The sequence below is a fragment of the Phocoena phocoena genome, chromosome 7 (genome assembly GCF_963924675.1).
Source record: "Phocoena phocoena chromosome 7, mPhoPho1.1, whole genome shotgun sequence".
NCBI lineage: Eukaryota > Metazoa > Chordata > Mammalia > Artiodactyla > Phocoenidae > Phocoena > Phocoena phocoena.
This window is the reverse complement of record NC_089225.1, coordinates 71,158,757-71,179,379: the sequence shown is the minus strand read 5'-3', so window position 1 is coordinate 71,179,379 and position 20,623 is coordinate 71,158,757. Positions and strand designations below refer to the sequence as shown.

Genomic DNA, 20,623 nt, shown 5'->3' with positions numbered 1-20,623 from the left:
GCTTTACTCATCTGTTGACATATCTGTGGCTGCTTTGAGTAGTTGCAGTAGAGGTTACAAGGCCTGCAAAGCCTAAAATATTTACTGTCTGGTCCTTTTCAGAAAAATTTTGCCAGCCCTATTTTAAAAGATGGGAAAATTTGAAGGTCTTAGATTCTTGAGTTAGTATATCTAATTGAAATGGGAACTTTATGTTTTGGCTTAGGGTATTGGTTTTTAATGTTGATTAAGTAAACTTATGTATAGGTTATAAAAAATAAAAACTGAAATTTTTTGGGATACTGTGTTAACACTTCATAGAATTTTCTCCATATATAAATCTATTTTAAAATAATTATGAGTTTCTGTAGCTGAAGTGTTCCTTTTATAATGATAGAAATCTCAGGCAAAGAGAAAAGGTTATTATGAGGTTGTCTTTCCAGTATTATCGACTCAGCCTTGGCTTTTTCTGAAGTTAACCAGAATCTCTTCCTATGGGGAAAGTAAAAGCATTATTTCTTGTTGTTTAGAGTATTTGCTAATCTGGTAGAATGAGGCATTAGAAAACTCTAATCTCTAAGATAGAGACACTCTGCCTTCTGCAATTTACATCAGACTTTTGTGTGATAACAGTAATTTGTTCTTACACAGTTCAAATCAGGAGAAAGGACTTGAAAACAAGAGGACTTCTGTTCAAAATAGAAGTACCTTCAGTAATTGGTGCTGTTGACAAAATAAGTTTTTTTTAAGGTACACAACTGTGGATGTTCCAGACTTGGAACGTTAATGTTTAGGTAAGAATTATTTTTAAATTAAAGATCAGCTTATGATTTACTTTATAGCTTGGTACAATTTTTCCATAATTCTAAACCCCTCAGAAACTAAGAGAACTTCAGTTTTGTGAAAGAATGAAAAGCAGGCAGAACCGGAAAAGACATCAAAGATTATATCCTGCACCCTTCTCATAGATGAGGAAATTGCAGTCCAGAAGGAATTGCTTTAAATTTTCTGTTCTCAATATACTTAACATGAAGCATTTTTCTTCCCCCCAAAATTAGGAACATATTTGGAAAAAAGATGCCATGATAATGAACATGTTTACATTTATATTCTTAAAGCTTCTAAATGTGGATGTGAATGATCTAAGAAAATACTTGTGTAAATGGACTTTTATTTTCTTTGTATTTGCTAGAAATGCAGAAAATGTTAAGTCCTTTATGTTAAAAAATTTGAAATCACACAATGGTGAAAAGCATTTGCTTGCTTCAATTAAATAAGGACTCATAACTAGTTAATTGCAACTAGACTTTTATTGAACAGTTAGGAAAAATGTTTTCACAAAAATATTTGGGAAAAAATATACCATTTCATAGCTAAGTCTTACAGTGAAGAGAATTTGTTAACAAAAGTTGAGTTTTGCCAAGTAAGATGTAGGGAATACATCTGAGCCTGTGCCCACTGCTCCAAGGAAGACATGTCCAGTTTGGTCACACAAATACAGGATGGGGGCATTATGATTAAGCAAACAATTTATTTGTTAGAACTTTGTTTTTAAATTACTGTTCCTTGACATTATTTATAATTTGTCTCTAACTTTTGATTTCTCAAACTATATAATTACAAAAGTATAGTTCCCCCATCTCATACAATGCCAGTGAGTGTCATCTACTTCATTCAACATGTCTCTTTTTAATACTTATAAGGCAGTTTGACACAAATGATTCCTTTGGGACTAAGATAATTTTTATCCCCTTCAAAATTGTGCTTTAAGTGCTAATAACCATAGGTAGTTTGCAAAGAACTGATAAGGCAATGGAAAGTGGAGAACTGTCAGGTCAAAGGCCTGTGACTGAAAGGTAATAACTAGCACTCAAAAGACGCTGAACTGGGAAGGGAGCAGTGAAGCACATGTGTGGGGTTATGTGAGTTTTCTTAAATGAGGAATCAGCACATTTCTCTCTGCTAATCTGCTGCTTCCAGAGTTGCCCCCTGCAGGTTCTTTGTCATGCTGGTGGCACTCATCTGCCCCTCTACTGGATGTTCTTGAGGGAGAAGATTCAGTGGTTGGGCACATGTGAGTGTGGTAAAGAACGGAACAGAACTTGGCTACTGTGTCCTTCCCCTCAGATGAAAACACTGGAAACTTGTTTTTGGAGCCTGACGTGAGTGTTGTTTCTTGGGCCCTCTTTTCCCCATTTTCTTTTCCCTTATAATTTGGCCACTATTCTTATTTCTTCTGTGTTTGTGATCTAAGTTGGAACAAATGTTTCCCATTCCAGTAGCTAATAATTCTTTCACTCTTCTGTTTTCCTTCCTTCTCAAGCAGCCCTTCTACTCTTTGTTCATGAAAGACCTTCAAAATGAAGTAAATCCAATATTTAAAGATGAAGGTATGTAAGAAGTTGAATTATTGTATCAAAGATGTTCTCATTTATGTTGTCATCTAGGCCAAACTATATCTTGATAACCATCATACACAGTATATTTGTTGATCCAGCTCTTTCCTGCCTGCCCCCAACTTGGTTTATCCACTAACTCACTGATTATGCAAGCCTTTGTAGTTCCGTGTCCATGGTTTGACATACTATACAGCATACGTCTCCGTAAGTGTCTGTATGTCACAAGATACTATGCTGTTAAAGTGAGTCAGGGGCAAGGGGGTGGTGCTCAGTGACAAAACCCTATTGCCATAGTATCAGAGAGGGTGGCAACAGAGATTAGACCCTTAGATACGGGTCTGGCAGGCCTGCCTGTATTTTACCCCTAGAAAATAGAGGCCCAGGGCAAAGGAGGAACCTGAGATCAAAATATTTAGATATAATCAAAGCCTACTAGTCTATGTCCCTATGTATGCTGAAAAATTTAGTCTGATGTGCTGCTTTTATATGGCTTTGTGTTCTCACCATAATATGTATTATCTTATATACTTACTTATATCTTTTAAACAGCAGTGACCTTGCAGCAAAAGTATCTGATGTAAAATATAAAATGAATGAAAAACGGCAACGTCTAGGCTTTTGTCTGAGTCATTAGTATAAGCACTCATAAACCTAAATTTTTCTTCATGAGCTGGAAATACGTTTTGCACTTTTTGGAAACTTTCTGTTCTTAGCCTTGTAACTTCAGATCCTTGTATAAACAGGAGTGGTGGGTTTTCTATTTTGTAAAGTTGCTAGATTATAAGTACAACAGGACAGTACAAACCCTGGGATTAGATGAAAGTTACATGACCAGTTGTCCAAAGGCAACTGAAAAGTGGCACACCACTCACTTCAAAAGAATTTTCTTTGCCAATTTACCTTGGAGAATTCAGTCTATTTGATTGTGGGTTTCAGAGTATAACTGCTAAAATTAGAGGTAGCAATTCTGCCTGCTTATAAGGTCATACACATTTATGTCATTAGAGGCCACAAGCCTTTTTCTACCTTTCTTTAGATTTCAATGACAAGGGTCTGTTGTATCTTAATAAAAGGATCCAATTGCATGGGCTTAAATAATTACTATTCCAGTTAAACTCAATGTGTGGCAAATCTTGATGAAAAGATACTTCTAAAGACTCAGTCTCAATTTTCTTGCAGGTTACGTCTTCTAGTACCTTCTTCCCCCTTTCCTGAATTTTCTGTTACCATTGATCTTAAACAGTACTTAATTAAAAAAAAAAAAGCCTTCCTAAAAAAGTAGCCAAATTTATGAAAATAGTATAGTATATGGCTATAAATGCCCCATGGGCTTTGTTACCATTAAAAATACACATGAGTATTCCCTTTGGAAGAGTATCTGATCTTTTGTAATAACTATAAATTCTCATGCATAATCTGGTCCCACAGTAATCTGAATGGTGATTGCCCATGTACCAGCCCCTTGCATCTGTGAGACAGTAAAGCTTAACATACACGCAGCACTGAGACCAGGTTCTTCTTTCCACCTTGCCAACTAGGGCTTCTGTTACTTTACAGTTTTCTGGATTGCTGTTTATAAAAGCTCCCCTGCTTGTTTCCTTGTATAGTAATATCACTGGGCTACCTAATTCAATGCAATAAACATTGTCATGACTTCTGTAAATTGTATATTGTTAAGATGCTTATATGTAAAGCCTGAGTCATCCAGTAACAGGTGTGATTAGTTAGGGCCCTGAGGTTCAAGGTGATGGTTATGCTTTTCATCTACAAAAGTAAATATCTTATTAAGGACATGGTTCACGGTGGACCTCTTCCACATGGGTTGCTTTCTAATGCTTGGTCATTTGTGTTAAGAAGGGGAGGGATCCTTGACTCAAAAGATTTTGGCAAACAAGACCCACTGTTAACAGCTATGGCTTGAATGCCCAGGCAATTCCCTTGCCCAGGCATTTCAAGAAAATCCTTTTCATATCTTGTTTTTTTTGGTATAAATTGACAAATATTTTAAAAGAATGTCTTTAAAATGACCATTTTGAAAACACAGGTTTTAAATAAAATTCTTAAAGAATTTTTTTTTAATTTTAAAGTATTTTAAAAATTCTTAAAAATTCTTATTTCTTTGGTGATGGCATTGCTGGAAGAAGTGGTGTGACACAGCTGATTACTGTGGCACCAGAGGACTTACATTTAACCCTTTAATGACTAAAATCTAAGACCAAGCAGATAGAAATTGCTGTTAATGTAGAACTGCTTAAAACACTTCATTTTAGGTATTCTTAGACCCCTGATGGCTATCGAAATATTTTTCTTTACACCCAGATGGAGTTATTTGTATTTATTCACACCAGTTTTTGCTGTTGTTTCATGTATTTAAACTAGCACCAACTTTATCCACAGCTTGAGAAAGTGTCATCATCCTACACACAGCGTCAAGGCCCCTCACTCTCAATATATGGGATGTCATAGTACTGGAGGTGGTTGCCAGCCCACTGCTGCAAGGCATCACTCAAGATTTCCTGGGACAGGCGGTGTGCAAATTCAAAGACCACAATTTCAGGCCCTAGGGGTTCCTTCACTTCCTCTTTGACATTAACTAGAGAAGGCATCCTGAGTAGAAATCTCTCTTCAGGCATAAAGTTTTCTCCACTCTCATGCCTCTTCTCACTCTCGAGTGTGGTGGGAATTGGGAAAGTTTGCTTTGATTTCATGCAGCCCATGTTATGAAGAGCTTTGACTGAGTGAAGGAAAGCAGTAGCAAAGACTACTTCAACAGCGTCTTTGGAAAACACCAAGCATTTGTCCACTTGATATTGAGCAGTGCTTTTCCTCTCCAGGCTACTTCAGAAATCAATGTTCCCTTTCACCAATCTTCACATATAGTGTTTATCTGTCAAGAGAAGGGAAGTTTCATTTTGAAGTCATAGAATGCAAACTACTGTACGATTTAGGTAGCAAGTAGAAACAAATCTTTACCACTTTCATCACTTGGAGGAAATGCAAGGTAACAACAGCTTTATCTTAATAGAAAGAAAAGATAATCATTTAAAAATGGCATTTAGAAATAGGAAAATGTCTTTTCAAGATCAGGCAAATTTTATAAAACTGACAACAAACTTGCTACCTTTGATTTATTTATGTACACCAGGGCTCAGCAAACTGTAGCCTTCGGGCCAAATTCTAGCTGCCTGTTTTTTCAAATACAGTTTATTTGAACATAGGCATGCTCATTTGTTACGTATTGTCTATGGCTACTTTCATGCTTTAGTGGCAGAGTTTAGTTGTGACAGAGACTGTGTGGTTTGCAAGCCTAAAATATTTACTCTGGCCCTTTGGAGTAAATATTTTCTGACTGACTGACTCTGATCTATACTGTTGAGGGAAACAAGCATATCAAAATTTGCTCCTGCCTCAAACATCATGAGCCTGCATCCCTTGGTCACACATTTACAGCTCAAAGAGTAGGACAGAATGATGGTCTTTCTTTACACTAGGGCCAACTCTAAGCAACACAAGTTAGACATGGCAAAGCCACCTATTTTTCCTTCTGAATTAGATATTATGAAATTATGAAGCAAGGACAAGATGGTGGAGTAGAACGACGTGAGCTCACCTCATCTCACAAAAACAAACACCAAAATCACAATTGCTGAATGACCATCAACAGAAAAACACTGGAAGCTACCAAAAAAGATATCCTACACACAAAAACAAAGAAGCCACAATGAGATGGTAGAAGCCACAATGAGATGGTAGAAAGGGTGCACTTGCAATAAAACCAACTCCCATATCTGCCAGGTGGGTGACCCACAAACTAGAAAATAATTATCTCGCAGAGGTTCTCCCACAGGAGTGAAAGTCCTGAGCCCTACACCAGAACCCCCAGCCTGGGGGTCTGGCATCAGGAGGAGGAGCCCCCAGAGCATCTGGCTTTGAAGGCCAGTGGGGTGTGATCACAGGAATTTGACAGGACAGGCAGAAAAAGAAACCCAACTCTTGGAGGGTGCACACAAGGTCTCATGTGCACCAGGATCCAGTGGAAAAAGCAGTGACCTCATAGGATCCCGGGCCAGACCAACCTGCTGGTATTGGAGGGTCTCCTGTGGAGGCAAGGGGGGGCGGCTGTGGCCCACTGTGGGGACAAAGACACTGGTGGTGGTAGTTCTGGGGAGTACTCGTTGGTGTGAGCCCTCCTGGAGGCCCCCACTTGCTCACCAAGACCTGGCCCCACTCAACAGACTGCAGGCTCCAGTATGGGGAAGACTCGGGCCAAACAAGCAACAGGATGGGAAGACAGCCCATCAGCAGATGGGCTGCCTAAAGTCTTCCTGAACCCATAGCTGCCTGCCAGACACACCCCTTGACGTGGCCCTGCCCACCAGAGGGGACAAGACCCAGTTCCTCCCACCAGGAAGCCTGCACAAGCCTCTTAGACCAGCCTCATCCACCAGGGGGCAGACAGCAGGAACAAGAGGAACTACAACCCTGCAGCTTGTGGAGTGGAAACTGCAATCACAGAAAGACACAACGACAGAGGAATATGTCCCACACAAAGGATCAAGAAAAAAGCCCAGAAGAACAACTAAAGGAAGTGAAGATAGGCAATCTACCCAAAAAATTCAGAGTAATGACAGTAAAGATGATCCAAAGTCTTGGCAAAAGAATAGAGGCACAGAACAAGAAGATAACAAGAAATGTATAATAAAGAGCTAGAAGATCTACTAAAGAACAAACAGAGATGAACAATACAATAACTGAGAGGAAAAATACACTAGAAGAAATCAGTAGCAGAATGAGGCAGAAGAATGGATAAGTAAGCTAGAAGACAGAATGGTAGAAATCAAAGACAAAAAATATTGAAACAAGTGAAAAGCAACAAATAACATACAAGGCAATACCCATAAGGCTATAAGCTGATTTATCAGCAGAAACTCTGCAGGACAGAAGGGAGTGGCATGATTATATTCAAACTGATGAAAGGGAAGAACCTACAACCAAGAACACCCAGCAAGGCTCTCATTCAGATTCAACAAAGAAATCAAAAGCTTTACAGACAAGCAAAAGCTAAGAGAATTCAGCACTGTCAGAACAGCTTTGCAACAAATGCTAAAGGAACTTGTCTAGGCAGAAAAAAAAAAAGACTACAACTAGAAACAAGAAAACTACAAATGGAAAAGCTCACCGGTAAAGGCAAACACACAGTAAAGGTAGGAAATCATCCAACACAAATATATCAAAACCAGTAATCATGAGAAGAGTACAAATGCAGGATATTAAAAATGCATTTGAAATTAAAAGACCAGCAACCTAAAACAATCTTATTTATATATAGAGTGCTATATCAAAACCTCATGGTAACTGCAAACCGAAAATCTATGATAGATATACACACACAGAAAGAAAAAGGGATCCAAACACAACATTAAAGATAGTCACCAAATCACAAGAGAACAAAAGAAGAAGGGGAGAAAAAAAGACCTACAAAAACAAATCCAACTCAATTAACAAAATGGCCATAAGAACATACATATCGATAATTACCTTAAATGTAAATGGATTAAATGCTCCAACCAAAAGACACAGACTGGCTGAATGGATACAAAAACAAGACCTGTATATAAGCTGTCTAGGAGAGACCCACTTGAGACCTAGGGACACATACAGACTGAAAGTGAGGAGATGGAAAAAGGTATTCTATGCATATGGAAATCAAAAGAAAGCGGGAGTAACAATACTCAGACAAAATAGACTTTAAAATAAAGACTTATAAGGAAGGACACTACATAATGATCAAGGGATCAATCCAAGAAGATATAATAAGTGTAAATATATATGCACCCAACATAGGAGCACCTCAGTATATAAGGCAAATACGAACAGCCATAAAAGAAGAAATTGACAGTAACACAATAATAGTGGGGAAATTTTAGTATTAAAAATGTCATCAATGGACAGATCAGACAGAAAATCAATAAGGAAATGCCTTAAATAACACATTAGACCAGATGGACTTAATTGATATTTATAGAGCATTCCATCCAAAAGCAGAATACACATTCTTTCCGAGTGCACATGGAACATTCTCCAGGATTGATCCATGCTGGACCACAAAGCAAACCTCAGTAAATATAAGAAAACTGAAATCACATCAAGCATCCTTTCCAGCCACAATGCTATTAGATTAGAAATAAACTACAAGAAAAAAACCTTAAAAAACACAAACACATGGAGGCTAAACAATATGCTACTAAACAATCAATGGATCACTGAAGAAATCAAAGAGAAAATCAAAAAATACCTAGAGACAAATGAAAGTGACAGCACAATGATCCAAAACCTATGGAACACAGCAAAAGCAGTTCTAAGAGGGAAGTTTATATAGCAATACAATCTTACATCAGGAAACAAATAAACCACCTAACCTTACACATAAAGCAACTAGAGAAGAACAAACAAAACCCAAAGTTAGTAGAAAAAAAGAAATAAAAATCAGAGCAGAAATAAATAGAAACAAAGAAAACAAAAGATCAGTGAAACTAAAAGCTGGTTCTCTGAAAAGATAAAATTGATAAACCTTTAGCCAGATTCACCAAGAAAAAAAGGGAGAGAGCTCAAATCAATAAAATTAGAAATGAAAAAGGAGAGGTTACAACAGACACCACAGATATACGATGGATAATAAGTGACTGCTACAAGCAACTAATGGACAATCTAGAAGAACTGGACAAATTTTTTTTTTCTCTCTTTTAAAAAAAGTTTTGGCCATGCCCCACAGTATGTGGGCTCTTAGTTCCCTGACCAGGGATAGAACCTGTACCCCCCTGCATTGGGAGCATGGAGTCTTAACCACTGGACCACCAGGGAAGTTCCCTGGACAAATTCTTAAGAAGGTAACAATCTTCTAAGACTGAACCAGGAAGAAATAGAAAATATGAATAGACCAATCACAAGTACTGAAATTGAAACTGTGATTAAAAAGCTCCCAACAATCAAAAGAGTCCAGAACCAGGTGGCTTCACAGGTGAATTCTATGAAACATTTAGAGAAGAGTTAACACCTGTCCTTCTGTAACTCTTCCAAAAAACTGCAGAGGAAGGAACACTTCCAAGCTCATTCTACTTGGCCACCATCGCCCTGATACCAAAACCAGACAAAGATATCACACAAAAAAGAAAATTACAGGTGAATATCACTGATGAACATGATGCAAAAATCTGCAACAAAATACTAGCAAACAGAATCCAACAACACATTAAAAGGATCATACACCATAATCAAGTGGGATTATCCCAGGGATGCAAGGATTCTTCAATATATGTAAATCAATGTGATACACCATATTAACAAACTGAAGAATAAAAACCATATGATCATCTCAACAGATGCAGAAAAAGCTTTTGACAAAATTCAAAACCCAGTTATGATAAAAACTCTCCAGAAAGTGGGCATAGAGGGAACGTACCTCAACATAATAAAGGCCATATATGACAAACCTACAGCTAACATCATACTCAATCATGAAAAGCTGAAAGCATTTCCTCTAAGATCAGGAACAAGACAAGGATGTCTACTCTGGCCACTTCTATTCAACATACTTATTTGGAAGTCCCAGCCACAGCAATCAGAGAAGGAAAAGAAATGAATGCAAATTGGAAAAGAAGAAATAAAACTGTCACTGTTAGCCAATGACATGATACTATACATAGAAAATCCTAAAGATGCTACCAGAAGACTACAAGAGCTCATCAATGAATCTGGTAAAATTGCAGGTTACAAAATTAATACACAGAAATCTCTTGCATTCTTATACACTAACAACAAAAGACAAGAAAGAGAAATTAAGGAAACAATCCCATTGGCCATTGCATCAAAAGAATAAAATACCTAGGAGTAAACCTACCTAAGGAGGCAGAAGACCTGTACTCAGAAAACTGTAAGGTACTAATGAAAGAAATAGAAGATGACACAAACAAATGGACCATGTTTTTGGATTGGAAGAATCAATATTGTCAAAATGACTATACTTCCCAAGGCAATCTACAGATTTAGTGCAATCCATATCAAATTACCAATGGCATTTTTCACAGAACCAGATCAAATAATTTCACAATTTGTACGGGACACAAAAGACCCTGAATAGCCAAAGCAATTGAGAAAGAAAAACGGAGCTGGAGGAAAATCAGGCTCCCTGACGTCAGACTATCCTACAAAGCTACAGTCATCAAAACAGTTTGGTACTGGCAGAAAAACAGAAATATAGATCAATGGAACAGGATAGAAAGCCCAGAAATAAACCCATGCACCTATGGTCAATCAATCTACAACAAAGGGGGCAAGACTATACAGTGGAGGAAAGACATCCTCTTCAATATGTGGTGCTGGGAAGACTGGACAGTTACATGAAGAAGAATGACATTAGAACATTCTTTAACACCGTACACAAAAATAAATTCAAAATAGATTAAAGACCTAAATGTAAGACCTGATAATATAAAACTCTTAGAGGAAAACATAGGCAGAACAGTCTTTGACATAAATTGAAGCAAGATCTTTTTTGATCCGTCTCCCAGAAATAAAAACAAAAATAAACAAATGGGACCTAATTAAACTCAAGCTTTTGCACAGCAAAGGAAACCATAAACAAAACGAAAAGACAATCCTCAGAATGGGAGAAAATATTTGCAAACAATGCAACTGACAAGGGATTACTCTCCAAAATATACAAACTGCTCATGCAGCTCAATGTCAAAGAAACAGACAACCCAGTCAAAAAATGGGCATAAGACCTAAATAGACATTTCTCCAAAGAAGACATACAGATGGCTAAGAGGCATATGAAAAGATGGTCCACATAGCTAATTATTAGAGAAATGCAAATCAAAACTATAATGAGATGTCTCTCACACCAGTCAGAATGGCCATCACCAAAAAGTCTACAAATAACGGATGCTGGAGAGAGTGTGGAGAAAAAGGAACACTCCTACACTGTTGGTGGGAATGTAAATTGGTGCAGACACTACAGAGAACAGTATGGCATTTCTTTAAAAAACTGAAAACAGAGCTACCATGTGATCCAGCAATCCCACTCCTGGGCATATATCTGGAGAAAAACATGGTTCCAAAGGATACATGCACCCCAGTGTTCACTACAGCTCTGTTTACAATAGCCAAGACATGGAAGCAACCTAAATGTTCATCGACAGATGAATGGATAAAAAAGATGTGGTACATATATACAATGGGATATTACTCAGCCATTGAAAAGAATGAAATAATGCCATTTGCAGCAACATGGATGGACCTGGAGATTATCACACTAAGTGAGGTAAGTCAGACAGAGAAAGACAAACATCATATGACATCACTTATATGTGGAATCTAAAAAAAAAAAATGATACAAATGAACTTATTTACAAAACAGAAACAAACTCACAGAAAACAAACTTATGGTTACCAAAAGGGAAAGGTGTGTGTGTGGGGGGGATAAATTGGGAGTTTGGGATTGACATATACACACTACTATATATAAAATAGATAACCAACCAAATATTATGAAAGCTTAGATTAATTTGAAATTAGCTTAAAAGTTTCTCCCCCTAAATATCTTATTGTTTGATGTTTGGACAGTCAATAGGGTACAATGCTTGTGATGTACCTTCCAAACTTCCCAATGGAATGTTGTCACTGAATGAACTTATCTAAGATAAGACTTAGGGTAACTAAAACAGTACAAACTTCACTGGAGGGAGGCCTTGCCATAAGAAAGTGCAGGCAAAGACTCTATAAATGAGGTTGTGATCCCTGACTATATCGTAGTTTTTGGACAAAAAAAATAGCTGTAAAAATTCATGAAATGAAACTCCATTGATTATTTCTGAAACTACTGATCTCAAGGTAAAAACTAGCATGCATTCAATTTATTTAATAGTTTATAAGAAGTCCAAAAAAGGTGACCTTTGTCCAAGTTAGTACTAAGTATTTTTGAGAAGTTTTATCCAATTTCTCCCATAATATACTCCTTCCCCACCTCTACCACTTATAAGGATGATATGGAGGGTTGGAAAGGAAATCTAGCTCTCTGCTTCTGATTACCTTTAGTTCTATATGCCTTGCTATATGCTCCAGAGATGCATTTCAAAAAGGGCATAAGGGATGTGTGTGATGTATCTGGTTTACTAGACTGAACTCCTAGAAGACAGGAACTGGCCTGGTTGTGCACCTCTAACATGTAATGACTTAACGTAGTATCTGTTTTGTACTATGAGGGATTATTAAGGGAACTGGCCTTAGTTAACCTGAAAATGATTAGAATGCAATGAATGTCAGACAAATAAAAGTCCATGAGGAGAATCATGAGAACATTCTGTGTTTTCTAAGATCTTTGGTTTTGCAAAAGCAGCTTTATCTTACCATGACAAGAGTAGTGCCAGATTTGCCCTCACACCAAAAATAACTTTAAACCTGGACAAAATATATGTGGGCGGCTATTTTCAGACATTGAACAACAGCACAGGATTCTGATCCCCAAAAGAAGGGAAACACATGATGTTAAACCCCACAATTGATCATCTTGAGATTCTGCCTGAGAATCTGATTCAAGGAGAGGGGCAATTCTGCTGTGCTACAGAGGAAGAGGCTGAGATACTGAAGCAGGTGAAATTACAAAAGAGTTCAAGAGTAAAAGGAGCTGGGAGGGAGGCAGAAATTTGCATGGGGTCTCACTGAAGCCGAGCAGGACCCTGCAGGGCCTTCCTAGGGACAGACCCGTGTGTCCTCGGCCTCTAGTTTATAGAAAAGCTTTAGCCTCCTAGGCCTTCCCCGAGTGCCAAAGAGCAAATGCAGAAACAAAGGAAAACTGTCAAGCAAGACAAAATGATAATAGCTTAGCCATGAAACAAAGTCAAGGACCTTTAGTTCCTCTTCAAGGGATATAGATATATGTATATGTATAACTGAATAGATACATGTATATGTATAACTGAATCACTCTGCTGTACACCTGAAACTAATACAACGTTGTTAATTAACTATACTCCAATATAAAATAAAAACTTTAAAAAAAGAATATCCAATAACAAGAAATTTGAGACCACTTTAGGAGTGAACTTTAGAGCAGAGGTTGACAAAACTTTTTGTTAATGGGCTAGCTAATATATAATTTAGGTTTGTGAGCCATATGGTCTATGTTATACTACTCAGGTCTGTTGTAGTGCAGAGCCAGCCATAGCTAATATGTAAACAAATGGGCAGTGGTTTTTATGTTCCAATAAAACCTAATTTATGAAAACAGGCAGCCAGCCCACAGGCCATACTGGGCTAAGTTCAAACAAACAGTTCCATTCTAACAAAGAATAAAATTCAATACCATTCAAAGGAAGATGGCATAATCCAAATTCCTATGGGAAGTAATATCCACAATGTCTGTCATACAATAAAAAAGTACTAATAATGCAAGACGCGGGAAAATGTGCCCCAAGTTCAAGAAAAAAAAAGTTACTAGAAGCAGATCCCCAAATGACCTAGCTCTTGGTAGTTAAGAGAACTCAGTAGAACTATAAAGCAGCTATTTAAATAAGTTCAAGGACATAAAGGAAAAATGATCATAGAGTGAACAAATAGAGAATCTCAGCAGAGAAATGGAAATTGTAACAAAACACACAAAAAGTAAATTCAAGAACTAAAATGAAAAACTCACTGTGTGGGCTGTTGGGCATTGGAGAAGAAAGATTAGTGAGCTTGAACATCTATAGACATAGCCAATCTGAAAAAGGGGGAAAATGATTTTAAAAAACTTAACAGAGAAACAACTAAAAAGATAATGTAAGTATGGCTTAAAAACAATGAGGCATTAGATACATTTAACCCAGAAGAAGGCAGGAAAGGATGAACATGGGAAGGAAAAAAAGGGGGACCATTAGAAATCAGCAAAGTGGCTGACTTAAACCCATAGATATCAAAAATTACTTGAAAAAAATGGACTAAAAATTTCAATTAAAAGGCAGACTGTACCGCAGGAAAAAACAACAAAAAGCAGACTAGTTAAATAAGATCCAACCCACACAAATGCAGTCAACTGATCTTTGACAAAGGAGCAAAGATAATACAATGGAGTAAAGACAGCCTTTTCAATATGTGCTGGAACTACTGGACATTCACATATTAAAAAAAAAAAAATCTAGAGAGACCTAACACCTTTCCCAGAAATTAAAATGAATCATAGACCTAAATATAAAGCAAACTATAAGACTCTTAGAAGATAACACCCAGGAGTTAAATCTAGAGAAATCTAAATGACCTTGGGTTTGGCAATGACTTTTTAGATACAACATCAAAGGCATGATTCATGAAAGAAATAATTGATAAATTGGACTTTATCAAAATTAAAAACTTGTGCTCTGTGTAAGACACTGCCCAGAAAATGAAAAGACAAGACACAGACTGGGAGGCAGACTGGGAAAAGATATTTGCAAAAGCATATCTGATAAAGGATTGTTTATCCAAAATACACAAAGGAGTCTTTAAAACAACAATAAGAAAACAACCTGATTAAAAAATGGACACCAGATCTGAACAAACACCTCACCACAGAAGACATACTGATGGCAAATAAGCATGTGAAAAAAATATTTAACATCATATATCATTAGGGAGTTGCATTTTTAAATGACATTGCGATACCACTACAACCTATATGAATGGCAAAAATCCAAAACACTGACAACGCAAAATGCTAATGAGGATGTGGAGCAACAGAACTCATTCATTGCTGGCGGGAATGCAAAATTGTACAGCCACTGTGGGAGACAGTTTGGCAGTTTCTTACAAAACTAAACATACTCCTACCATATGATCCAGCAATCACACTCCTTGGTAGTTACCCAAATGAGTTGAGAAACTATGTTCACACAAAAACTTATATATGGATATTTATGGCAGTTTTATTCATAATTGCAGAAATTGGAAGCAACCAAGATGTCCTTCAGGAGGTGAATGGATGAACAGTGGTCTATCCAGACAATGGAATATTATTCAGTGCTAAAAAGAAATGAGTTATCAAGCCATGAAAAGAAAAGGAAGAACCATAAATGCATATTACTAAGCCAGAGAAGCCAAGCTTTACAACTGTATGACATTCTGGAAAAGTCAAAACTATGGAGACAGTAAAAAGCCCAGGGGTTACCAGGGGTTAGAGAGGAGGGAAGGTTGAATAGGTGGACACATAGAATTTTTAGGGCAGTGAATTTTTACTCTGTATTATACTGTAATGGTGGATATGTGCCATTATACAATTGTCAAAACCCACAGAATGTACAACACCAAGAGTGAACCCTAATGTAAACTACAGACTTTGAGTGATCATATGTCAGTGTAGGTTCATTGACTATAACACTCTGGAGTGGGATGTTGATAGTGGGTGAGGCTTGTGTGCTGGCGGGGGCGAGGGGAGTGGGAAGGGTGTAACTGTACTCCCTGCTCAGTTTTGCTGTGAATCTAAAACTGCTCTAAAAAAGAAAGTCTATTTAACAAATCCAGCTATATGCTACCTATAAGATATATACTTTAAATACAAATATACAGGTTGCAAACAAGAGGGTTGGAAAAGACATACAATGCAAACAAGAAGTATAAAAAGTTGCTGTGGCTGTATGACTATCAGACAAAGCAGACTTCAGAGACCATTAGTATTACCAGAAATAGGGAAATTTTATGTGTCAGTCAGGAGAAGACATGATAATCATAAATGTATATGTAACTAATAACAGAGCTTCAAAATACATTAAGGAAAAACTGACAGAATTAAAGGCAGAAATAAACATTACTCTCTCCGTAACGGATAGAATATTCAAAGGAAAAAATAAGGAATTCAAGTTTTGAACAACACTATGATGCCACTTGAGGTAACTGACATTTATAGAAGACTATTCCCAACAACTGTAGGATACATATTCTTATAAAATGCATATAGAACATTCACCAAGTTAGACTACACGATGATCTCAACAGATTTCAAAAGCTTGGAATCTTATATTTTCCAACCACCACAGAATTAAATAAAAAATAAAAAATAATAAAATAATAAAATATCCAGGAACACCCCAAATACTTGGAAACTAAATATCACATCTCTAAATAACCCATGGGGCAAAGAAGAAATCACAAGGAAATTAACATATATTTTCAACCGAATAATAGAAACCACAACATATCAAAAATTTTTAAATGCATTGTTAAAGTTTAGAGGGATATTGATAGATTTAAATTCTTGTGACAGAAAAGAAGAAAGGATTAAATCGGTGATCTAAGCTTTCACCTTAAAAAGCTAGAAAAAGAAAAGTAAATTAAACCCAAAGTAGAAGGAAGGGAATAATGTAGATGAGAGCAGAAAACAAAGCAAAGGAAAAGGGCCAATAATAGAGAAAAATCAATGGAACCAATGGTGGTTCCTTAAAAAGATCTAATAAAACAGATAAGTCTCTATCTAGTCTGATCAAGAAAAATGAGAGGACACACAGAACCAAGATGTGTGTAGGAAAAAGGACATTACTACAGATTCCATATACGTTAAAAGACTAAGAAGGGAATATTATGAACAACTTTATACATACCAAATTACCAAAACTGTCACAAGAGAAAACAGAAAGTCTGATAGCTGTATATCAATGAAAGAAATTGGATTTGTACCTTAAACCTTTCCAAGAAGAAAACTCCAGGCTCAAATGGCAGCTCTAAAGCTCTAAATTCTTTCAAACTTTTCAGAAAGAAATAATACCAATCTTACCCAAACTCTAGAAAATAGAGGAAGAGGATTCCAAATTCATTCTATATGAAGTCAGGATTCCCCTGTTACTACAAGCAAAGACAGTTCAAGAAAAGAACACTACAAGCCAATATCCCTCATGGACACAGACCCAGATATCATTTTTTTAAATGGCAAATTGAATCCGGCATATATAAAATGGTTACTACATCATGACCAAGTGGGATTTATACCAGAATGCAATGTAAATTTTGAATGTAACATTCAAAACTCAATACATATAATTCACTGTTAATATAAAAAAGAACACCAGATGATCATCTCAATAGATGCAAAAAAAAATTTGATAAAACCACCATTCATGATAAAAATTCTCAGCAAACTAGCAATAGGAGAGACTTCCTTAAACTAATGTTAAGTGTAATGGTGAAAGACTGGACAACTTTTTCTATGATAGGAACTAGGCAACAATGTTTATTCTCACAATTTCTATTTCACAATTTTTATTTAATATTGTACTAGAGGGAAGAAAGAAATACAACGTATAAAGGTCGTCAGAAAAAAAAAACTGCCTTTACTTGCAGATGACAAGACTGTATATGTAAAAAATCCTAAGGATTATATATGAAAAAATTACTAGAACTAATAAATAATTTTAGCAAGGTCTCATGATACAAAATTAATATATAAAAATCAACTGTACTTCTGTATACTTAGTAATTGAAAGATGAAATTAGTGCCATTTGCAATAGTATAAAAAATATGAACACTTAGGGATACATTTAATAAAATGTATGAAAGAAAACTACATTGTATGTTGTATATGCAGTATGTAAATAATACAAATTGTTACTGAGAAAAAGTAAAGAAACTAAATAAACAGATAGTGTTCATGATCTCGAAGATAATATTGTTAAGATGTCAATTCTCCCCCAATTTTTATATATATTATATAAACATATGTGTGTGTGTGTGTATATATATATATATATATATATATATATATATATATATATATATATATATGAGCACAATTCCAGGAGGCTTTTTTGTAGACATTGACAAACTGATTCTAAAATTCCATTCAAAATCCCAGCAGGATTTGTTATAGATATAAACATGCTGATTCTAAACTATATATGGAAATGTAAAGAAATCAGAATAGCCAAAACAATTTTGAGAAAGATCAGAGTTGGAAGACTCACATTACCCACTTTTAAGAATGATTAAAAGCTACGGTAACCAAGACAGTGCTATATTGGTGAAAGGCCAGACACACAAATCTATGGAATATAAGAGTCCAGAAACAGACCCACAAAAATATGGTCGATTTTTTTTTTTTTTTTTTTGCGGTACGTGGGCCTCTCACTGTTGTGGCCTCTCCCGTTGCGGAACACAGGCTCCGGATGCGCAGGCTCAGCGGCCATGGCTCACAGGCCCAGCCGCTCCGCGGCATGTGGGATCTTCCCAGACCGGGGCACGAACCCGTGTCCCCTGCATCAGCAGGCGGACTCTCAACCACTGCGCCACCAGGGAAGCCCGGTCAATTGATTTTTGACAAATGTGCAAAAATAATTCAATGCAAAAGTAATTTTTTCAACAAATGGAACTAGAACAACTGGACAGCCACATGCTCCCCCCCAAAAAAGATATATACCTTTACCCTTTATACAAAAATTAACTCAAAAGGAGTCATAGATCTAAATGTAAAATATAAGACTTTTACAAGACGTTACAGAAAATATTCATGATATTGGATATGGCAAAGAGTTTCTAGATACGCCACCAAAAGCATAAACCATAAAAAAAAAAATTGATACCCTTGACTAAATCAAAATTGAGAACTTTTGCTCTGAGAAGAACACAGTTAAGGAAATAAAAAGATGAGCCCCAGATGGGGAGAAAAATATTTGCAAATCATTTGCCCAAAAAATGACTTCAATCTAGAATAAATATCAAAAGTCAACAGTGAGAAAGCAACCCAATTTTTAAAATGGGCAAAAGATTTGTACAGACTTTTCACCCAAGACATCATCTATGGATGGCAAGTAAGTACATGAAAAGATGCTCAACATACTGGCCTTAGAAAAATGCAAAGTAAAACCATGATACGGTACATCTGTACATCTATTAAAATGGGTAAAATTTAAAAAAAAATAATACCAAGTGCTGGTAAGTATGCAGAGCAACTAGAACTTTCTTTCATACATTGCTAGTGGGAATGCAAAATGAGCCACTCTGGAAAACAGCTTAGCATTTTCTTATAAAGTTGGAACATCCACTTACCATATAACCCAACCCACCTAGGTATTTAGAGAAATGAAATTTGTATTTACATAAAAAGCTTTATGCAGATATTTATCACAGTTTTATTCATAATTGCCAAAAGCTGAAAGCAACAAAGATACTGATACCAACATCGATGACTCTTAAAGGTGTTATGCTGATTGAAAGATGCCAGTCTTAAAACTCTTTCATGTTGCATGATTCTATGTATTGCATAATGCATGATTCTGGAAAAGGCAAAACTATAGGGACAGATAACATGTGGCTTTTAAGGGTTAGGGTAAGAGGAGAATGTGACTACAAAGAGGCAGCAAAAGGGAATTTTTTTGGGTGGTAGAACCATTATATATCCTGATTGTCATAGTGGCTATACAAATCTATACATATATCAAAACTCATAGAATTAGTCACCAAAATAAAGTCAGTTTTACTGTATGTAAATTTAAAAGGTATTTTCAAAACAACAATACCAGGACTTCCCTGGTGGCACAGTGGTTAAGAATCCACCTGCCAATGCAGGGGACACGGGTTCAATCCCTGGTCTGGGAAGATCCCACATGCCACGAAGCAACTAAGCCCGTGCTCCACAACTACTGAGCCTGCACTCTAGAGCAGCAGTCCTCAACCTTTTTGGCACCAGGGACCAGTTTCATGGAAGGCAATTTTTCCATGGATGGGGCGGAGGGAGAAGGTTCAGGCGGTAATGGGAGCACTGGGGAGCAATGGCGAGCGGCAGATGAAGCTTTGCTCGCTTGCCTGCCGCTCACCTTCTGCTGTGCGGCCCGGGGGTTGGGGACCCCTGTTCTAGAGCCTGCAAGTCACAACGACTGAGCCTGTGTACTGCAACTACTGAGCCTACGCACCACAACTACTGAAGCCCATGTGCTCTAGGGCCCGCATGCCACAACTACTGAGCCCACATGCTGCAACTACTGAAGCCCACGCGCCTAGAGCCTGTGCTCCGCAACAAGAGAAGCCACTGCAATGAGAAGCCCACGCATCGCAACGAAAAGTAGCCCTTGCTTGCTGCAACTAGAGAAAGCCTGCGCACAGCAACGAAGACCCAACACAGCCAAAAAACAAAACAAAACACAGCAATACCATTATACACTCATTAGGATTGCTAAAATTAAAAAGCCCAACAATGCCTAGTGTTGGCGAGGATGTGGAATGCATATATTGCTGGTGTGAGTGGAAAACAGTA

The 20,623-nt window shown here is 37.0% G+C and overlaps 1 protein-coding gene across 1 annotated transcript; it reads right to left on the bottom strand.

The window, feature by feature from the left end:
• Positions 1–4,726: 4,726 nt before the first annotated feature.
• On the bottom strand, positions 4,727–5,259 carry C7H2orf88 (chromosome 7 C2orf88 homolog). Its single transcript, XM_065881101.1, has one exon. The coding sequence runs from the start codon at positions 5,093–5,095 to the stop codon at positions 4,808–4,810; it is 288 nt and encodes a 95-aa protein (XP_065737173.1). The 5' UTR covers positions 5,096–5,259; the 3' UTR covers positions 4,727–4,807.
• Positions 5,260–20,623: the final 15,364 nt, after the last annotated feature.